This window comes from Emys orbicularis, chromosome 4, assembly GCF_028017835.1.
Source record: "Emys orbicularis isolate rEmyOrb1 chromosome 4, rEmyOrb1.hap1, whole genome shotgun sequence".
Taxonomy (NCBI): domain Eukaryota; kingdom Metazoa; phylum Chordata; order Testudines; family Emydidae; genus Emys; species Emys orbicularis.
In genome coordinates, this window is record NC_088686.1 from 146,066,216 (window position 1) to 146,081,236 (window position 15,021).

Sequence of the window (15,021 nt, forward strand, 5' to 3'; positions counted from 1 at the left end):
ACTAGCCCTGCTTTTGTGATGCAAACAGGAAAGAATTTTATCTTGCACAGCAGATCAGTCACCCAGAGGTCTATGGGAAGGGTGGGAAGTGAGAGGCAAGGCTAAGGCACAGAGAAGCAATATGACTTTGCCCTGAGGCTTAGTTTCCCAAAGGCAGCCAAGTTAACCCATTCATATCTCTTCAAGACCCATAAATCCGCAATTTTATCACCACCAAAGCAGGGCACGCAGGAGGAGCAGAGCTGTGAGAGTAACTGATTTTTTTTGGTCTTTCAGCCATACCAAAAAAGAAAAGAATACTGTAATTACGAAGCATAGTCTGGTGTTGAACAGAGTGTTTAATTTAATCTTTGGGCTTCTTGAAACTTAAAAAAAAATTAATAAGCCAACGTAAATTTTGAAATGAGGAGGGCCCTCAAATCAAAAACTTGAAACTTTTTGATTTCAATTTTTTTTTTTTTAAACCAAAACAATTTGGCAAATCTGACCTGAATTTGCAAAAGGTTTTGGTCAAGCCAAATCTGCATTTTTCCGTGAAAAATTTCAGCCAAAAAAATTCACTCAGCTCTCCCCGGGAGTTCTTAACCCACACAGTCTTCCCACTAGGGGCAGCTTCTGTAAATATCTGCTGACAGAGTACAAGCCCACCAAGAGAGATTTGTGCTGACTCAGGCGGATACAAGCACCACGAGGGAGTAACACCAAATCCAGAGCTCAGGCTGGTGGCCATCAATAAGGATGAAGCCAGTGGGAGACTCTCATTACTAGTGCTGACCTTACAGTATATTTGCTCAACAGTGATTGTTGCGTTAAAAGTTTCAGATCCCTCTGGGTCAAAGTGTAAATCAGCATGGCTCCATTGATGGCAGTAACACCAACCAAAGTTCCAGATCTCTCTCTTGACCATCACGCTTTGTTTTGCCCACTAGGCCTATGTGTTAGGAGTACAGCAATACTATCTATAAACCCCTATGACATTTCACAACGCATTTTAGGGGAAATCTTCCTCACCTGCCCTTATCAGAGAGGGTCATCGGGAACCCTGGAGCTTTGATTGTGATGGGTGCAGCTCAAAGGGCATTAGTAGGAAATGCTCTAGGCCCGAGGCCTTCCAGCAGAGCATGGTGAACACCTAAAAACATGCTCTGTGATTATCTGCGCTAACAAAAATTGAATTCGCTTCTGTGCTTGTGCCCCTGTTGCAATCACTTTCTGGCAATCTTCTAGCAAGCTACTTGGCTGTCAGAAACTTGCACGGAAACAGCAAATTTTTCAACTCACAAAACACACAGGTCATATTCACCCACAGAGTCTTTCACATTGAGAATTGGAATCTAAAAGTTAGTGACATTCATCCAGCCAGGAAGCAGGAGCACCTTCATGAGAGCTACATGTGCCACACTGACAGACAGTGTGAATTTTGGGCATTGGATAGTTGGAAGGAGCGGCTTATGAACAATCTACTGACTAAGAATCATTGTGAATCAATTCAAGATTATCCCCCACTGCCCAAACGTCATTCATGAACAGAAGCGTCTGGGTCCACTGAATAAATTATTTGTGCTGATTTACTACTTGCTGAGTTCTACCTCACAGCAACCCTGAGTCAGTTCCTCTCTCGGTTCAGGCCAAACCACTTCTTCAGAGCCAAACTGATTCGGGCAGCACCTTCCCACAGACATGCCATGTGTCACATAGGAATACAATGAAAAAACCATCGTCTCTCAGACTGGATTCCAACAGACAGCACAAGTAACTGCTGGACTAATCCTGGGAGCCCTTTGTATTCTTAGAGTGAGTCACGCACTCCTCAGTGGCCACAGTCATACAGTGGGCTAACTTAGCAATACCTGTTGGACAAGGCGGGTGAGGCAATATCTTTTATTGGACCATCTTCTGTTGGTGAAAGAGACGAGCTTTTGAGTTCCACAGAACTGTTCTTCGGGTCTGAGAAAGATCCTCAGAGTGTCAGAGCTAAATATAAGCTGGAACAGATAGTTCAGCATAAGGAGTTCACATGTTCTAAGAGACCATTCAAGGTGAAGGAGGCAGTTAACACCTCTGCAGTGGTAGGACAAAAGAGGGTTAGTGGGTTATAGATTGTTGTAATGAGCAATAAACCACTATCTTTATTGAGTCCTTGATTTTTAGTATCTAACAAAGTTATGAATTTAAGCTCCCTCAGGCTTGTCTTTTGAAGGTGTTGTGCAGATTTCCTTTGAGGATGAGGACTGAGAGGTCACATATGGAGCGATTGGTTTGTGAAAAGTGTTCGCCCGTGGGCGAGATGGTGTTTTTGTCTTTTAGACATTTCCTGTGTGAGTTCATTCAAGAGCGTAGTGATTGTCTCATTCCACCCATGTAGTTATTATTGGGGTATTTAGTGCACTGGATGAGGTTCACCACATGTTGTGATAGGCATGTGTAGAACCCATGGAACTTGAAAAATGTGTTGTGGGGGGTACTGATCATCGTAGGAATGGAGATTTATCTGCAGGTTTTGCATCTGTTAGAGCAGGGACTGGTGCAGCTTTGAATTGATGGGTTCTGGTCTGTGGGGAGTTTGCTTCTGATGATGAAGTTGGCAAGGTTGAGGCGTGGTTTGAAAGCCAGAAGAGAGGGTTTGGGAAAGATTTCTTTCTGGATGTGGTCAACAAAGAGTATGAATTGTAACTGCTTAATGATACCCTATATGGGTTCCAGTGTGGGGTGGTAAGTGCAGGGCCGGTGCTACCATTAAGGCAAACTAGGCGGTTGCCTAAGGCGCCAAGATTTGGGGGCGCCAAAAAGCGGTGCCTCCAAATTTTTTTTTACAGCGTTCCTGGGCTGGGCTGCCGGCGGCGCGCTGACACGTGCGGCTCAGACTCCCTCTCCAGTGCAGCGGCCGCTCCATGCAATTATTGTCATTGCCGGCGGAGGTGGTGTGCTCGGGGAGGGGGCGTAGCAGAGGTGAGCTGGGGTGGGGAGCCCTGCGGCAGCTCCCCCCCCCCGCCCTGAGGCACCCCCCCGCGGCAGCTCCCCACCCCAGCTCATCTCTGCTACGCCCCCTCCCCGAGCGCGCGGTCGCCGCTCCACTTCTCCCGCCTCCCAGGCTTGCGGCGCCAATCAGCTGTTTGGCGCTGCAAGCCTGGGAGGGGAGGAGAATTAGAGCCGGGGCGGCATGCTCGGGGAGGAGGCAGAGCAGAGGTGAGCTGGGGCGGGGAGCTGCCGCACGGCTCCCCGGGGGGGGGGGGCAGAGTTGCTGCGGGGGGGCGCCTCAGGGCGGAGGGAGGGGTGGGGAGCTGCCGCAGGGCTGGGGGGGGGGGGGCAAGGTGGAAGTTTCGCCTAGGGCGGGAAACTTCCTTGCACCGGCCCTGGGTAAGTGATAACTAAGGGTGTACAGTTGAAGGGTTTCTCTTTTTCCTGTAGTGAAGTCGGTAATCTTGGGCTATTTGGGTGGCCCGTTCCAACATAAAATGGTCCAATTACCTCACTTGCCTTGTCTCTTTAATATCCTGGCACCAACAATATACCGGTGGCAGGTATAGAGTATGCAACAGCCAGTGCACTGCTGAGGCCAATATTACCCATGGTTGAATGGAATGGATAATAGGAAGCAGAGCAAGGTGCCTGACAAGATCTCAGCTGCATTCCACTTTGTATTGGCTTAGAGAGATTTTTGAGTCCCAAACCTTGGTGCAATGAGAAGATGTTGCCTTGTCTGACTAATTTACGTCTCTTCAAGGACCCGAAAGGACATTTTCCACATGCCTTAATCTTTGACTTGCCACTAAGCTCTGTATCATTCCAATGCCTGGTGTCCCTGGCTTCTGAGCGAGACTACATTAAATGGTGCCCCATCACCAGTACAGATGCAGGAGAGTTTGCCTCACATACCACTTGCTTCAAATACCTCCCTAACTCAAAGCCTCGGGCTTAATCTCATACTACCTCATAACTGGCAGCTGAGAAAGAGATCTCAGGAGCAGTACAAAGGTGGCAACATCCTGGCAGATCAGTGTTCCTGGGGAAAGGGAGGAGGCACTGATCCAGGCTCTCTGGAGTCACAGGAGCAGCCTTACCTTCTTCAGCTTGCCACTCTTGGTCCCCACGAACACCACACTGTAGCCGTTGTAGACGTACGAAGCGACCGAGGTCATCCGGTCACGGCTGGCGGTGAAGAGGGTCACCCCCTCCACTGGTGTGGAGCCTCCCAGTGGCTGGTTAATGTCCAGCCCGCAAAAGTTGTCGTCTATCGGGACTGGCTGGAAAAGACAAGGCATTGGGCAAGGGTGAGCTCGAGGTGAAGGTGAAGTGCTCATCCAAGCACTCAGGCTCATGCAGAACTGAACGCACAGTTGTAACCATAGGGTGAGCGCACCGAACTTCCCCACACAGTAGCTGGGTGTTCACAACAACCCCCTGCTCATGTACAGCTGGTTGATCTCCCTAGGAGCTAGGGTCACAGCCACTCTCCCCAGCATGACCTAATGAACATTTCTCCTTATTTTTGTAATCTAGGCCAAGCAGCTGTGTGGCTGGCATGGGTACAGGCCACGGTGGGTGCACCACACGCTAGCTGCCAGGAAAGCCTTCATGGACAGGACTGATGAGAATCCCCACAATGTCACTAACAGAAAACCATAGGGGAAAATGGTTTCATTAGCTCTCTTGATTCTCTCCCCTCTCAGATCCAAACCCTCTCCCCCATATTCTGTCCTGGTGCATTCATGTCCTAAGCTGACACTGTGTCTCTCTCCTCCACTGACTTTACCTCCCTCTAAATAGTCTTGGTCGGATTTCTGGAGGTCCTGATCGCCTGCAGCTCCCAGTTAAGAAACGGGAGCTGCCAGGTGCTTAGCATCTCTGAAAAAAAATCAGACCAGCTGCCTTTTCAAGGGCCTACATCAGGGGAGGAAGATTGACTAGAGTCTTGCACTGAAGATCATTCAATGCTTCTTCTGCATTAACCAGAGAGGTCACAGCACAGCAGCACAAGCCATTTCTTCCTCCCCATCTCAAACCCCAAGAAGAACTGAGCGGGCAGTTTCCACAGCATGGCTGACCTAGGGAGCCAAGGACGAGGACAGAAAACTGACCCAGCCTCACTCACACGGCCATACAGGGAACCTGTCCCTAATCCACCTCGCTGGCCCCAGGATGTACTCCAGCAGCCTTGCTCACACTGCACTGGATTGTCAAATCCATTCATAAAAGGAAGCTGCAGTTCTCTCCTCCCCCCATCCCACTTCCCGAAATCACCCAGTGTCACGCAGACAGGTCAGCAGAGAGTCACATGGCTGGGGCCAGCGATTGCTTTCCACTGGCAATGAGCCTGCAGTGAGCAGGCTGGGCTCAGAAACACCAGCCACAGGAAGTGCAGGTGTCTGCTCTCTACCTCTGCCCTCTGAGCATAGAAAGGAAGCTGCCATTTCCTCTCAGCTACTCATTTCTTTAGGGAAGCAGCCACCTCCCTCCTGTGCAAACAGCCTGACTTCATGACAGATTTAACACTCCGGATCTCCTCGTTACATTCCCCGAGTGAATATGATGCTGGTGCAAGGTGCCGGCCAGACTGGCTGTTCTTAAGAGGGACAGTGTATTTATCACCCCCCCCCCCCCATCATGGAATGGACCCTGGCAATGCAGAGTTTCCATACTCCTGGCCAACCCCGTCCCATCCTTTGAATGCCCCAATCTGATCTAAAGGGCTGTTTAGTACCTATGTTCTCCTTTCGATACAGCATGGTCTAGCACAGTGTTTTCAACCTTTTTTCATTTGAGGACCCCTACAAAATTTTGAATGGAGATTTCTCCTTTGGAAATCTTAGGCATAATCTGTGGACGTCCAGGGGCCCGTGGACCAGAGGTTGAAAACCACTGTTCTACGGTAATGACAACGTTTCGTGGACCCCTTAGACATAGTTTTCAGATCCCCAGGTTGAAAACAACAGGTCTAGCAGATAGAGAACTGGACTGGGAGTCAAGAGCCCTAGCCTTTATTCCCAGCTCTGCCACTGACTTGTGGTGTCCCCTCACTCTGCCTCAGTTTCCCCTCTGTAAAATGGGGATAAGGATGCTTATAAAACACTCTGAGACCAATGAAATGAAAGACTCTGTATTATAGCTAACTATTGCTAATTGATCACTTTGCTGAGCCTGCCCAATATGGAATTAATGCTAATTAGTGCCGTTTGTGATGTGGACATCTACCAAATAGGACTGGGATTGCAATTCACCAACTCATCTCCCAGAGGAGCCACTGAATAGCTACCAAATGCCTTTGAGTCACTATTGGCTGAATTAATTTCAGCAGGCTAGATCTGAAAATCTCACTGTCTCGTGGCCATCCTCTGCACTATCCACTCACCTGTCGCCCCAAAAATCCCTCTCTGTCCTCATTTAGCTCACATTTTTTCTTGGTACCAAAGAATTGGAAGCCAAACTGAATATGTTATGGTGAAAGGAGTTTCCAGGGATTGAGATGGCTCAAAAGGAATCTGTATGGTATGTAAATCAAGATCTGAACTAGCAAAGTAACAGCACAGAGTGTGCAACTTCCATTTGCATTCACCTGGTTAGTTTTGTTTGCACTATACTACTCTCCTGCTGCAGGCTGGGAGAGAGAGGCTTTGGGTTAGTCTGATTTTGGAATCAGAATGGGCAGCTGGAAATAGCAGAATGCTTCTAACAAGCTGCGACTTTTTAATCTGTCTACCTAGCTACTTCTGTGGCCCTTCGCACCCTAATCATCTCACAACATTAAGGATTTAATTCTCACAATCTGAAGTAAGGAGGATTATTATCCCTGTTTGGTATTTGGGGAAACCGAGGAACAGAAAGATCAAGTAACTTCCCTAAGCTTACTCAGGGCGTCTGTGGCAGGGCCAGGAATTGAATCCAGGTTTCCCAAATTCCAGTCCAATGTCTCCACCCCAAGACCATTCTTCCCTACCAAAATGGTGTTAGGAGTGAGATGGATTTCTCCAGAGCAATAGTGGCAATGTACTACAACCATCCTTACTGCTTTGGTGCACTGGACATCCTTCCCCAGCAGCCAGTTGAGCTCCAAGTTGCCTTCCCCCTGGTAACAGGATTGCAGGCGCTCCTTGATCTGGCTGTTGATGGTGCGGATGGGGAAAACGCAAAGAGCCGAGTCATCAGGAGGCTGGTGATACTGCTTCTGCCCCTTGGAGAAGATGGCAAAAAGAATGTCATCCTGGGCTGTGATGTTGAGGGCATTGGCCAGCACGTCCCCTGGCTTGGAGAGATAAGCCGCTTGCAGGAGGCGGTACTCCACATCCCCCTTGATGCAGCCAAAGGGCAGCGAGACGTAGGAGTGAAACTTGGGGTCATTCTTACAGAGGCGGACGATGCGGGATGTGTAGAAAAGGTCATTGGCCGAGTTGATGGAGACTCCCTCGGGGGTCTCCGGTTGCACCGTCAGGAAGTAGACGAAATTACTGCTGGCGAACCCGTAGATATAGAAGATGTCGAAGTGTGAGACCAGGGCCAGCGTGTCCGAGGGGATCTTGATGAGCGATGAGACAAAGTCGCTGTGGAGCTCGTAATCCAACATGGCTGATGACTCCGGGTCCCGCGGCAGCTTGCGGCTAGAGAGGGTGGGGAAGTAATCCTGCTTGCCGTCCACCGCAGTGCCGATGAAGAGCTTGCCGTCCTCGCCGTCGGAGCGCACGATCACCCCATACATGGTGCCTGTCTTGTTGACGCTAGAGAGGTAGTGCTCCTTCTTGTGGGACGGCTCCACCAGGATAAAGAGGTCGTCTAGCCGCAGCAGCTTGCAGACGCCCTGGTAGAGGCTCCCGCAGGCCAGCAGCCGGTTCTCTGAGTAGTCAATGATCAACAGCTTGTTAACGTTGTTGGTGAGGGTGAGGATCTCACTGCAAGGCTGGACAATGAGGGGCGGGTAGCAGGACTTGTTGTCCTCCTCTGGGCCTGTCTTGTGAGCCACCAGGATGGTCAAGTTACCTGAGAGCTTGTAAACCCGGTTGATGGCTCCAATGTAGACTGCCCCGGTGCCCTGATGGACGGTCAGGTGGTTGAAAGTCCAGTCGCGGTTCTCTGAGTGGAAGGTGTTGAACAGGGCAGTACTGGCTGCGTTCCGGGAAAGTGAGACCAAAAAGAGAAAAACCACAGCTGCTGACCAGCCATCGGAGTCCAGCATCCGAGGCCAGTTCTTCCTCTGATCCATCCTGGGGCAGGGGAGAAGAGAAAGGGGAGGGTGAACTTCCAAGCTCCCTGTATATGTCCCTTGCCCTGGCGAGGTTCTTCACATGGTTCTGGAGAGGGGAAAAAAATACACACAAAGCAAAGGATTAAATCCAGAGAGTGCCCTGTAGATACAATTCAAGAGAGACTTTTTAGTTATACAGTCCTTGAAATAAAGCAAGGACATCTCTAAGCCCAGCCAGCATTAAGCAGGGCTCCTAACTTATTGGAAAACCGGTCAGGCTCCATGTTTTGCCACTCGATTTTGCCGCTGTGCATTAATTTGTTACGTGGTTTAACTGTTTATAATGTGCTCGGTGCCTGCGTTCATGGAGTGCAGGAGGAGATAATCAACCTCAGCCCTGGGACAAAGATTCCACAGTTCATGCACCCAACCATCAATCTAAATCTTGGCTGAAGGCACTTTTCCTACCGGGTGTATGACTGTAGGTGAGGGGTAAGTAAGAAGTGTTTTTTGCCTATAAATCCTGTATAATTGTAATTAATGATGAAGGTTAAAGTTTCATGCAGACAAGTACAACTTGCATTTATACAACAAAGCTTTCCATGCTTATAACGGTGCCTCCTCTCTGCCTCTCACCACTGCAGAGGTCTATGTACACTGCTGCCTTTGAGCCAGAAGGATCCCAAAGCAGCCTTTCCAAGGATTACTTCACCCACCACTGAAATGCAGCCACCTGCTTCTGGGCTGGAGGGGTATGGTAGCTGGGTGAACAAATATTGACATAGGAGATTTGCACAAACTCCCTACACTTGTGAAATTAATCCTGGGATCTTTAAAGCCTATGCAGAGTAGACAGGACTTTGGGGTGCAAGGTCTTGTCCAAAACATCCACTAGATAGTAAACTGCGTGTGTACTCTGGGTGGAGGTCATAAATACAGAATCCCATGGAACGACAAAGGTCTTCTTTCATCTATATGGACATGTAGCTGAAGGCCTGCCTCCAATCAAAGAGCTCTGACCAAAATCTGTTTGGGTGAGACATGAAAGAAAGCAAGGGACCTTACATGGAAGATGTCTATTTGGAGAAAGCAGTTTATAGTCCCTAAAATTTCCCTTCCCGTTATCAATACCATTAAAAGTGTTGCAGTCATCAGCTCAGTGCAAAAAATTCCCATGGCCTCAGGGAAAAGAGCTGGCTGGAAAGAGTATTCACATGGGAGTGGGATCAAGGGAAGAGGCAGGTGACAGGAGAGCCCTTCATTTCCAGGGCACTTTCTCGGAAGCAGCAACAAAACGTGGAGGCTTCCACGCTTGATTTTCTGTTTCTTTATAAAATGCAGGTGGCAAGAGATGATGCAAGAATCCTTCCCATTCCCAATGCAGTTACTCTACCTTGTGGTTCATGGGCAAAATCCAGGCGACAAGCCGGAGGAGCCAGATCACAGCAAGATCCCATGTATTTGGATGGCCACCTGCAGCTATCCAAGAACCTGGTCCTGCAGAACTACTAGCCGTGCATGTAGAACATCAGACTTTGAGTTGCTGAGGTTACTTGAAAGTCCACAAAAGCACCCACGCTCCAAGATCAGCCCTGCCCTAAAGCATGTACTTGAGAAACTCCAGTCTGAACAGGACCTGCGATCAACGGGACCTGTGAAACCAACTCAGTGAGGCAGAGGAAGCAGAGTCTGGGAAGGAGGTGACACTTTGCAAGGTGGTATCTGTCCACCTACCCTGAAGCTGCCTCATCACTGCAGTATTCAGGCAGAGGCATTGGTGTTTCGCCCTGCCCCCCTGGCTGAGGGGTAAACTGTAGGAGGAGGAGTGGGAGGAAGGGAGAGAGACTCCAGAGGGATGGGGAAAGGTGAACTCAGAACTCCATCCTGGGGCAACTAGATGGGAAAGTTCTAAAGCAGAAAGGAGCTACAGAGAGGACACCATGATCTCCATCCTCCCTCCAAAACCAGCCAACCAAAGCTGTTAGGAAGTGAGAGCTCCCCAAACCACCTGTATCTGAGCAAGGAAAGAGCAGGGAGAACCCTTCCTTGCATCAGTGGGATTGGTCACCGTCTGCACAGAGGAAGGAACACATGCCTCTTTGCCAAAGCTAGCTACCGCTGCTGGGATAGGCAGGGGCCATGAGCACAGAACCTGGGCTGGCACAAGCAAATGTCCACTTGCTGCTAAAAGGGGCATGACAATTTAGGATCTCAGCCAGTCTCCTCCCCCATCACTCCTGCTTTCTAGAGATGGCATGAGCTGCCTCTTCTCATCCTTCTGAATTTGGCCCACTCCCCTTCCTTCCACCCTGAGAGATTCACTCAAAATGGGAAACTGAAAAAAAATCTGCCTTTCTCCAGCCCACTTGTGCACCTCTTGTTTAAGTTTCACAACCCATTGTGAAGAAAACTTTTGCAATCCCCATTTTACCAGCAGGGAACCTAAAGCACAGAAAAGTTAAGGGACTTGACCAAGTCCACACAGTCAGACTGTGGCAGAGCCAGGAACAGAACCTAGCAATCCTAGCTCCCAGCCCCTCTCTGTACCTAGATGATCATACTAGATGAGAGCCTGGAATTCTCCCAGCAGCAAAGTGCTTAGTGGCACTGAGTTTTCTCCTCCTTCTCCCCTTGCACTCCCCTAGGACTGAGACTCAACCTGATTGAGGTCAGTCTTGGCTCTTTAGTGTCAGCAGGGCAGTGCCTGATTCGCTCTGACAGACAGGAGCTGAGAGGAACCATGCAACTCCCCCCACACTGACTTTCCTCCCTTTGTCTCCTTTTGATCTGAATGCTGGTCATCAGCTGCTCAGCACCTGCCTGAAAAAGCACTGGTTGGGAGAGAGTATTCAGGACTTCCACTTATCCTCTGCTTTCAACAGCTCTCCTTGGCCATGGACAAGGGAAAGAGGTTTCTACTCTGCAGCTCCTGCTGTCATACGAGTAGCTGTGAGAAGGGAGCAGTGGTGGGGTTGCTGCTGCTGGAACAGGGTGTGTTTGGCTGCATGAATAACTGAAGAGTGAATCAACAGTAGCATGCCACATGGCATGCCCTAGTGACACTCTAGCCTCACCAGATTCAGGATGTGGACTGGATTCAGATGAGCCCCCCTGGAAATTCAGATGCTTCTCTGAAGTTTATCTTAATTTTCCAAACCACTTGAGTCTGCTAAGCAGGGCAGTTCATGCAAGGCTTCCAGGATTCTTGGTCATGCCCAAAGTACTATGGCAACAGCCTGTCTTGGCACCTCAGCACTTCTGGCTCATTAGTTTTAATTAATTGTAATATGATAGAGCCTAGAAACCCTAGTCAAGGCTCTATACCCCACCGGTGAAGGCACTGGACAGACGTAAGAAAGGGTACGTTTGCACTGCAACCGGAAGTGCACTTACAGCTTGTGTAGACGTACCCGAGTTAGCATGGGTATCAACTGCAGCGAAGCCCAGCCTGTCCAAAACTCCACCGAGACCCTAGGACCGGTTCTTCGACAGCTAGCCTGTGCCAAAGTCCATGGTGCTGTAGCTTCACTGCTACTGATGCTGGAGCTAGCCAGAACAAAGCTAACGTGGGGATGTCCACATGTGCAGCAGACAGAGCCACCAACAACTCTGCCCAGAGAGTTTACAGTTTGAGTGTCCGACAGGAAGCAACAGACAAATGGGGGCACGGATTGGGAGACTGATGCAGCAATAGAGTGAGTACAGCTGTACAGAAAAGCAGAAGCCCTCCAACCAGTACTAGACAGGAGTGATCCCAGCAGAGGTAGGTTCTAAGGAAGGACTGAGAAGGGGATAAGGTGTCAGACGCTAACCGCTAGGGCATTACAGCAAGAAGGGGCAACTCGAGAGCCCTCGCTCCTTCCCTTTGTGCAGTGGTGCGGCTGCAGTGAGATGATGGGGGTAACATTGCCCAAAATAACTAGAAGTCCCATTTTCAAGCATCAAGGGGTATGTCTGCCTTTTGAGCTGGGCGGGGCGGGTTGATTCCCAGCTCCCGGAGACATACCCATGCTAGCTCTGATCAAGCTAGTGTGCTAAACACAGAGCGTAGCTGTGGTGGCAAGAGAAGAGGCTAGCTGCCCCAAATATGTGCCTCGGGCCTAGGATGGGTACATCTATGGGGCAGCTAGCCCCTCCCACTGATCATCCTGCCAGGGCTGCATTCTATTTTTAGCACTTCAGCTTGATCAAAGCTAGTGCAAGTATGTCTCCTTGAACTGGGAATCACACCCTCCCCCCCACCCCCCAGCTCCTAGTGTAGACATGCCCAGAGGCGCTTGGGAACCTCAGGGTATGTCTACCTGCAAAAACAAAAAAACCACCCCCCTGTGGCAGCGAGTCTCAGAGCCAGGGTCAAAGGAGCCGGGCTTGCAGGGCTGTTGCTACAGGGCTAAAAATAGTAGTGTAGACATCGCTCCAGCTCTGAAACCCAGCAAGTGGGGAGGGGTGTCCTCAGACCCTGGGCTCACGCCCGACCAGGAACATCTACACTGCTATTTTTAGCACTATAGCGCAAGCCTGAGTCAGTTGACTCCCGGTCAGACTCGCTGCCGCAGGGGGTTTGTTTTTGCAGCGTAGACGTACCCTGAGTGTCACGGACAGTGAGTGAGGAGGGATCCGAAGTGCCCATCTATCACTCCAGCAGAAGGAACGGAGGCTGGCTGTACAGACCACGTGCACTTGCCTCCCAAAAAGGGAGAGATGCTGCAGCCTAATCTCCCCTCGCCCTCATTTAGGCTGTTGAAGGGCAGCCCTAACTCCTCATCGTCTCCCACTCCTTCAGCAGCAGCTGACTTCTGAGGAGAACAAATGCAACCTTGAGCTGCAGAGATCATTCCACACCTCATCAACACTCCCTCCCTCCAGACACTTGACAACAAGACCATTTCAAAGCTGATGGGGTCTAGTCTGGGCCTGGGGGACAACAGTGGGGTGGGGCTGGAGCCATTCTGACATCCCTTCCCCCACTTCCCTAACACATACACTCAGTCAGCTGTCAAGCGGAATTAGGAACCGTAAGGCTGGGATTTCCTTAGGAAACAGGCGGCTTGCCTTGGGAAAGCGCTGTCTGCGTGATGCAGGCTTACATTGGAGAGCGTTTCATCCACCCTTCCGGGACCGCACAGAGAAGCAGAGGGATTTTTTTTTTAAAAAGCCTTTCTACTCCCCGCCCCCCCGCACGCTTACATGAGCCCAAGGGTGGGACACAGACCCTTAAAAATGAGACCAGATGAGTCCTTATACTTCTATAGCGCCTTTTGTGCCTAAGGGTCTCAAAAGTTCTACACACATGCCACACCTCCTAGCTCTATTATTCATGCCGAGGTAGCTGATAGAGGCTCCACTGCAAGTCCCTCCTGCAAAGAGCTTGTAATCGAAAAAGGAAGCATCATTTCTATTTTACAGATGGTGATGTGAGGCACAAAGAGGGAGCTTTTCAAAAGCACCAACTCCCACTGACTTAGACTTGCATCTAACTGCCTTTTGCAAATCTTCCCCAGAGAGATTACGTGGCTTGTCCACGGTCACACAGGGAGTCTGGGGCAGTCAGGAATTGAAGCCAGATCTCCTGAGTCCTAGAATCATAGAATATCAGGTTTGGAAGGGACCTCAGGAGGCCATCTAGTCCAACCCCCTGCTCAAAGCAGGACCAATCCCCAGACAGATTTTTACCCCAGTTCCCTAAATGGCCCACCCAAGGATTGAACTCACAACCCTGGGTTTAGCAGACCAATGCTCAAACCACTGAGCTATCCCTCCCCCCAAATTTTTTAAACTGGAAGGGACCCTGAAAGGTCATCGAGTCCAGCCCCCTTCCTTCACTAGCAGGACCAAGTAGTGATTTTGCCCCAGATCCCTAGGAGCCCCCCTCAAGGATTGAACTCACAACCCTGAGTTTAGCAGGCCAATGCTCAAACTACTGAGCTATCTCTCCCCCGTGCCTTAGTCACAAGGCTACCCTTCTACCTGGGAACAGAAGAAAACAGGACTGACATATAGGATGGGAGAAGGAGGGAAATTCTGGCCAATGATACCAGGGGAAAAAAGTCTCCTTTCATGAAAAGAACCATATGTTCTTTAAATAATCATACAGAATATAGTTTTTAAGCTCTTCTCCAAAAGGCAAATACTTCTCTGATGATGGTGGGACAAAGGCATAGATTAGCTACTGGATTTTTCATCAGCGTCACCTAGCCATGCTCAGAGCAAGTCTAGCTGGCATGGGGCTTAGAACTCTGGCTGCTGAGGCTTACAGCAGCTGTCCTGCTGGTGGTGGCATTGGTAGAGCTGAACAACTGGAAATTTTAACCCCCAAAATTCTAGTGCAGACAAGGCTGTGCAGCAAAGTGCATGGAAATCAACATAGCTTCCATGGAAGGATGAAGAGCCGAGCCAGCTGCGCTGGGATCCGATTGCACCTGTTGTGCCAGGGAGTCTAAATATTTCAAACCTGATGTTTTAAGCCACCTCTCCGGCTAAAAGGCACCAGCAGAACGGGCCAAATGCACAAGGCAGGATTTAGTGCTTTAAGACAATCATAATCTTCCACAAAAGCCTCAGTGTCATCACCCCATATTTCTGATGCAAATTGTTTCACAAGAGCAACAGACAGGAACACCATGTTTGTGGTGGCTGGAGGTAATTTGGGGTGTAAAAGAAGAGGTGTCTGAGAGCTGTAACCCTTCAGGTATTGCCCAGATCCACCAGGGAATAAACAACCGATCCAGATGGCAGGGGAGGAAGGTCTATTGGGTAGGGCACTGCGCTGGGACTCAGGAGACCTGTGTTCACATCCCAGCTCTGCCAAAGACTCCCTGGGTGACCCTGGGCAAATCACTTATTCTGTG

At 49.8% G+C, this 15,021-nt stretch overlaps 1 protein-coding gene across 1 annotated transcript in view; it reads right to left on the bottom strand.

Moving 5' to 3' along the window:
* Positions 1-8,191, bottom strand: part of PLXNA2 (plexin A2) — a 282,077-nt gene extending 273,886 nt beyond the window's left edge. The window contains exons 1-2 of the mRNA XM_065404089.1: positions 7,004-8,191; positions 4,062-4,244 (exon numbers count right to left, since the gene is read on the bottom strand). Coding sequence (XP_065260161.1) covers positions 4,062-4,244; positions 7,004-8,191 — 1,371 coding nt within the window. The remainder of the gene's footprint in view (positions 1-4,061; positions 4,245-7,003) is intronic.
* Between the last annotated feature and the right edge of the window lie 6,830 nt (positions 8,192-15,021).